Source organism: Haliotis rufescens, unplaced genomic scaffold (assembly GCF_023055435.1).
Source record: "Haliotis rufescens isolate VD_foot unplaced genomic scaffold, xgHalRufe1.0.p SCAF_2, whole genome shotgun sequence".
NCBI lineage: Eukaryota > Metazoa > Mollusca > Gastropoda > Lepetellida > Haliotidae > Haliotis > Haliotis rufescens.
In genome coordinates, this window is record NW_025963890.1 from 60,386,574 (window position 1) to 60,393,714 (window position 7,141).

The 7,141-nt window shown below is 39.4% G+C and overlaps 1 protein-coding gene across 5 annotated transcripts in view; it reads right to left on the reverse strand.

Annotated features, from left to right (window-relative positions):
* LOC124142135 (multiple epidermal growth factor-like domains protein 10) overlaps positions 1-3,556 on the reverse strand; it is a 38,268-nt gene extending 34,712 nt beyond the window's left edge. For all 5 annotated transcript variants that reach the window (XM_046510444.2, XM_048400278.1, XM_046510437.2 and 2 more), the window contains exon 1: positions 3,446-3,556. In XM_046510444.2, coding sequence (XP_046366400.2) covers positions 3,446-3,512 — 67 coding nt within the window. In that variant the 5' untranslated portion in view covers positions 3,513-3,556. The remainder of the gene's footprint in view (positions 1-3,445) is intronic.
* Between the last annotated feature and the right edge of the window lie 3,585 nt (positions 3,557-7,141).

Genomic DNA, 7,141 nt, shown 5'->3' on the forward strand with positions numbered 1-7,141 from the left:
GTGAGGTCGTATGAACTGCGTACAGAAGATGGCAGTAACTTGCACAGAAACAGACGACATTTGAGAAAGCCTCATGAAGCTACTCCATTGTTTGTGGATACAGATATGGCTGAAAGGAACCGGTTAGAACCAGATCTGTGTTTTGAAAGAACTTCCGCTGAAACTCCTATGAGGAACTGTACTGACAAGCCTGTAGACCAAACATCAAGCAAAACTACAGAGAGAGTTCAGATTCCTGCACAGACAACTAGACAGTCAAGTGAGACAACTGAGAAGAGAACTTCTCGTGGTCGTGTGATCAAACAACCGTCTAGATTCAGAGGTTATCTTACAAATTAAGAACTTTAAAGTAAAGCTGTTTTGCAGTAAAATTAAGTTATGGACTGTAAGCCTTTTTGAAAGGACGAAGAACTGTTTAGTTTTTATGTTATGAACTGTGTGCCTTACTAAGGACGAAATCAATTCATAACTGTTATTGTGTTGAAAGTTTGGGAAGTGTTTCAAATATGCTTTCGGTTTTCAGCAACTGAGCTGTTAAGAACAAAGACTTGTTTTACCATTAGTATTGCATTAATGTTTCAAGACTTTAAAGGTTACCCTTAAAAGGGGAGATGTTACGTATTGATGGCTTGAGAGTTACCTCCCTTACTGTACGCATATAGGCATGACGTCACTGTGAGCGTCGTCTGATGGCGTTCTAGAAGCTGAGAAGTAAATTCAATGACCAACCACTTCTAGTTGTCATAAGTTTGTAGTGATGAAGTCAAGTAGCATCAAACACTTAACACAGACCAATTACACTTGCAATGAACCATTCATTGTACTACATTGACTAGTTCTCTTTGTTATGGCCCATAAGTGAAAGTTAATCAGGCTTAGAACTTTTGAACCTGCCTCTTATAGTCAGAATCGTACTATCAACTCTGCTTTATGTAGAGATTTCTATTGGACATGGGAAGGTTTCGTCGCTTTATATAGATGAACAAAAGCCTTACACTCATTCACATGAACACATCTGATAACTTTGATTCCGATTTCAAACAGCTTCCTCATATATTAAATTATACAGATCCAGGGCCCTTGTCACACTTTGTCCTTTAAAAATGTCGTTTGAAATGGGGGACATGGATAGCGTATATATAATAATGTATTCTATTAATTAATAGATTGTCCTTGAATATATGAATTTCATTGTGGTGTTGGGGCGGTCGGGTAGCCCAGTGGTTAAAGCGTTCGCTCGTCACGCCGAAGACCCGGGTTCGATTCCCGACATGGGTACAATTTGTGAAGCCCATTTCTGGTGTCCCCCACCGTGATATTGCTGGAATATTGCTAAAAGCGGCGTAAAACCATAATATTTACTCACTCACTCATTTTGGTGTTTGACATTGCATTCCAGATTGACGTCATATTAAAAGTGGCGTTCAACCCACCTCACTCAGAGTCAAAGCTGTTTTAGTAGACGTTGAAAAAAGAGTGGATATTTAAAAAATACTGATACCTATTACATACCTGTAGACATTGATGTATTTTAAGGTATGCAGCTTATTGAGTACAAGTACGTCGTTATATAGGTGCAATAATCTTGGACGCGACGTTAAACCCAATTTCCCCTCACCACCTATTGAGTACAAGTAAATCGATGCCCGGTAATATCAGTTTGAATGGACGTTGTTTTGAAGGTTTAATTCCCAGGCACGTCATTTATGCCTCATAACAGCTGATGATATACATATTGCAATGATCAGAGTGAATGGACATATGACAGAGTGAGATTTGAACAGTATTCCAGTTATATCACACCGTGTCAGCTTAATGTGGGGGGAAAACCCGATGTTATGCAGGTCTCAGACGTTTACCACTTTCGTGAAACACATGAGCACAGGTATGGTGCTGACAAACCTAGAAACATAATCGGGGCGAACCGGGATTCGAACACAATCATAGCTATCTGGCGTGTCCAAGATACGCAAATCTGCGCCTTAGGAGACTGGGCCACCCGTGCCCCCCTGAATGGACATATTAGTTGTGGATACTGCTCACTAATTATTTCTTCGAATTGTTCAATGTTCCAGACATATTTAATCTTTCTGGCATATCAACTTAACAATATTTCGGGAAACGTTATGGTATATGTTACGTGTTACAGCCATCAATTTTGCAAAAGCCGTCAATGGCTTTAACTGGCATTTGTATGTGGCTACTTCTGTGGAACAATAAACCCTGGAAGTTCAGGTATAGAAAAGGTCCCTACCAAATAATGCTTGTCGTAGGAGGCGATTAAATGGTTCGGGTTCTCAGGCTTGGTAACTTGGTCATCGTTCACTCGACTGTCAGTCCCTGACTCGAATATTTAAAGACTGCTGTCTTTCAGCTTGAGTATTGTTGAGGGCGGTTTTAAACAACAAACACCAAACCAGACTTGGAATGGAATATGTGACGCAAAAATATTCACATGTTCAACTCTACAGAAAGCGAGTTAATGTAAAACTTCAACGCAAAAAAATATATACAATTATATACAGAAACAGATACCACTTTGCGTAAAAGGTACAAATAGCGGAGACATTTATAGGAATGGATCACTGAAAACCAGGGATGACACACCAGGTGTTCGCGAAAAGGGTACTAGTCATGTCCTGTCCCATTAATAGCACTCACCACATACACATTTTGCATAAAATGTGTTTGTTTGTTGTCTGACATCGCACAGCAGTACTCCTGCCATGCCACGGCCGCGTGTATACAACCAGACAATCAAGTGACGGACCAGACATCAAGCCACCTGAAAGCGCATTTACTGATTTTGTAAGTTTTGAGTTGTGACTGCTGTGGACATGCGCAGAGATTCCGCTGCTTATATACAGGTATTGCTTGATGTTAACCGTCAAGCACACTACATGTATTGTGATCCTAGTTTTATGAAGTTCAAGTAAATATCACCACCCCACCCACTGGCTTCCTGTTTGTAACACCGACTATGTCCCTATCATTAGCCATGAATAAATCTGTCAGTATTCATTCGTAGTCGGTAAGCGGTGACGCTATAGTATCTGTGGAGGCATTGCTTGAGAATGCTTTGTTGAGTATGTAAGTGGAATTGTCCCGTAAAGAAACAGAGACACGCACGTACGTACGAACGCACCCACCCACTTGTACAATATACGTCTAACTAGAGTGTTCAAAGCAAAGAGCTTTCAAAGTCAGCACATCGGTATATTTGCATCGTCGCCCTTGATTGTTAATCATATTATTCACAGTTACAGCTTCGTTTTCGTCAATTTATTTCCTGATGGAAACAAAAGTAATGAAAATAATATTTAACTGATACTTGATACATGACCTTTGTAATTATGTTTTAAAGTTTAGTATTTACCCCAAGGGCTCGACATACCGATTACTTTTTAGTTGTTTCCTTAACATAAGCAAAAGTTAAACACCTCACCCTGACCAGAAGTTGTGTAGATTAATCCTCCAAAGTACATGGCGCTCACTGCGAAGAACAACGCCATTTCGCATTGAATCGTGGCGCTAATATTAGCGCACACTAGCTACTCCCTTGCGTATGTAGTCCAACTACTTCCTTCTAATCCTATTATGATTGGTTAGATAACATACGAGCCTGCCATATATGTTCTTGGTGTCTGTTCTTTGTTTAAACGGTGATTTAAAAAAAAGCAGGAACATAATTTAAAAACATATTTTCCGTCATTTCAGTTGAAAAGCTAGAGGAAAGTAAAAAGTAACAATGACTGTAATTCTCATTTCGTTTTGAATATTATTTTAAAAGCTTGAATGTAGTAAATGCATTGCATTCTCATACTATTTTATATGTTTTTCTATCAGCGTATCCTCTATGCTACGGAAGAATAGTTCTTCATCCTTATTTTATCCTGCATCGTGCATTGTCTGTGAGTGAGTTGTGTTTTATACCTCTTCAGTCATATCAACGCGAGATGACATCAGAAATGTCCTGAACTCATACTGTACCCTTGTTTGGAATCGAAATCGGGTCCTATGCGTTACGAGCCAGAAATTGATCACACGCCTAACCAGCGCACTTCATTTATCTACACATTGGTAATCAAACGTATCCTGTCTCAAGTTAATATATGGAGTGCATATACATAAACAAGAAAGAAGTGAGCAAAGCTCACATACCCCCGTTATCCCCGCTGGTCAACAACAAATAGTAAATAGTTTGTTAATTAATGAAATATACCTGTTGCTTTAAGTCAGAGGAACTGCCCTTTCCTTTGTAACCCCATGAGGATGCATTATGTTTGAAATGAACACATGTTTTTGCAAATATATTTCAATCTAGTGTGGGATAATCAATGCTTAGCACATCATACATTCTTGATGTTTCTTAATGTGTCCATGGAAACGGCAAAAATTTAATAAATCAGAATCTTCAAACTAGCAAAAGGCACAAGTACTCATTGTGGCAAATGGGTGTAGCACGTTTGGTGAAGCTAGGGTGCATGGTTAAAAAGATGTGGGCCGTACAAAACACCCACCCTAAAAGTTTAAGTTTCTAATGTTTCCATGGAAACGGCAAAAATTAAAAAGTTCAGAATCTTCAAACTAGCAAAAGGCACAAGTACTCATTGTGGTAAATGGGTGTAGCCCGTTTGGTGAAGCTAGGGTGCATGGTTAAAAAGATATGGGCCGTACAAAACTCCCACCCTAAAAGTTTAAGTTTCTAATGTTTCCATGGAAACGGCAAAAATTTAAAAGTTTAGAACCCTCAAACTAGCAAAATCCACAAGTACTTATTGTGGTAAATGGGTGTTGCCCGTTTGGTGAAGCTAGGGTGCATGGTTAAAAAGATATGGGCCGTACAAAACACCCACCCTAAAAGTTTAAGTTTCTAATGTTTCCATGGAAACGGCAAAAATTTAAAAGTTTAGAACCCTCAAACTAGCAAAATCCACAAGTACTTATTGTGGTTAATGTGTTAAGCAAGTTTGGTGAAGCTAGGGTGCATGGTTAAAAAGTTATGGGTCGTACAAAAACTCGGACGGAAGGACGGACGGACTGAAGGACGGACAGACGGAACGCTATATAGCCGTACTATATTACATGTTGATGAGAGGTTTAACGCGAAAGTGAAAACATCTACATTGTTTTCATTTTCGGTTGGGCGGATTAATTGAGCACAGCGCTAAATTGACACCTATATTTGGAAAATATAGTCGCGAGTAGGTTATTCTAGATATAAACCATAGTCTATATTGTCAGCAAAATGGAGAAAATTGTGTGTTTCTCGATCACAGGTGGTGACAGCAGCTCAGTCAGTCTATTGTAACGGTCGCATTAAACTGGACGTGGCGTCATGACCAATAGGCTCAGTCTATGCTGGATATGACATCACATTGGTATGTGCCCCTTCGCAAACAGTGAACACGGTGAAACCATTGTCGTGATCTAGCCAATCAGCAAGAAGCAAGTGCACAGTGAGAGTTACTGAATTTAACTGCACGGATATGTTTGCCCCTGTGTGTAATATATACACATACACGGCAGCTTTTTTTAGCACCAGCTTATTCAAAATCCAATTCCTAACCTGAACCCAACTCAACACCTTTAGGATTAAGACATGGCTGGAGAACCACAGCCAATCCCCCCACACCCACCAAAATGCATCAACCATGTCAGCGAGCCTGACCACCCGATCCCGTTAGCCGCCTCTTATGACAAGCATAGTCGCCTTTTACAGAAAGCATGGGTTATTGCTGAGTGCAGCATTAAACAACAAACAAACAAACATACGACGTATACACAATCTTATATATTACCACTTTTCGCCATGTGATTTTAGAAAATAAACATTTTTAATGTTGTTTGGATGGTTACGAAGGATAGTGACCATGTTGATTGTTTTGTTTGTTTGTTTGTTGTTCAACGCCACGCTCAGCAATGACCCTGCTGTATGACGGCGGTCTGTAAATAATCGAGTCTGGGCCAGATAATCCAGTGATTGACATCATGAGCATCGATATACGCATTTGGGACACGATGACATGCATCAACCAAGTCAGCAAGCCTGACCATCCGATTCCGTTTATCGCCTCTTACGAAGACCAACTCTGACCCGGAATCTTCATGGGTGATATTGATTATTGATCATGCGTGTGTTTTTTTATTGATTTGCCATGCTTATGATAGCATCACAAATTGAAAGGTCATGTCATGACCATAAATTTTTATCAAATTGATACTTTCTTCCGTCACTTAGAGCATTTAAAAACCTATGTAAGTTGGGGAAATTATAAATATGTAAAAGTTTATTATAAAGCGTTAACTGAATTTGTGATTTAAGATTGACATTTAAATCATTTTATGTGCGTAATGACTTTTTGACCGGTGAAATAATGTTTTACGTTTAATAGACCCTCTGAGTTTTTTAATCTTGTGCATTGATTTCATCCTTAATACTATCAAAACTAAAAAAATAACGATCTCATAACAATGTTCAAAGTTCAACGTCAGAGAATAACCAGTCGAAACAGATTCGATTGGGCGCAAAAAGGTAGAATAGTAATAAAAAGTTATAATGGGTCACTGAAAATCAGTGGTGACAACAGCTGTTCGCAAAAAAGGGAAACATATTTAAAAACATAAGTTGCATGAGAGTAACACATTTTGAAACATAAAAGGAAACTTATTTCGACAGCTAAATAAAGGCGACAAAGCCCTTCCCATATTGGTTACCCATAAGAAATCTCTGCCCCAAACAGTCAAGTCGACTGTACGATTCCGACTATCGTCATGAGTATATGTTTCTGAATCACTATCAAACACTGATGATACCAAGTGTTCGCGGAAAGGTAAGCGTCTCCTGCCCCATCGGTGACATTCGTCACAAACACATGCAAGGGCAGGTCAATTGTGCCCCTGAAAAAATAAGGGAACACGTGGTACAAGTCAAAATAGGGAATTGCATCGGACATCAATTTCATTACTGATGCGTCTAATTTGGAAATGCCCTCCACCCGACCATAAAACCATAACCTTGATCGAACAACTTCTGAGCAAGAGCTGTATGGCGCTTTTTGAAATCTTGGCAGAATGAGCATGCTCGATTGTACCTCAAAAGTGGTGATTTGTGGACACGAAAGGATGGAGCTGCAAGGGA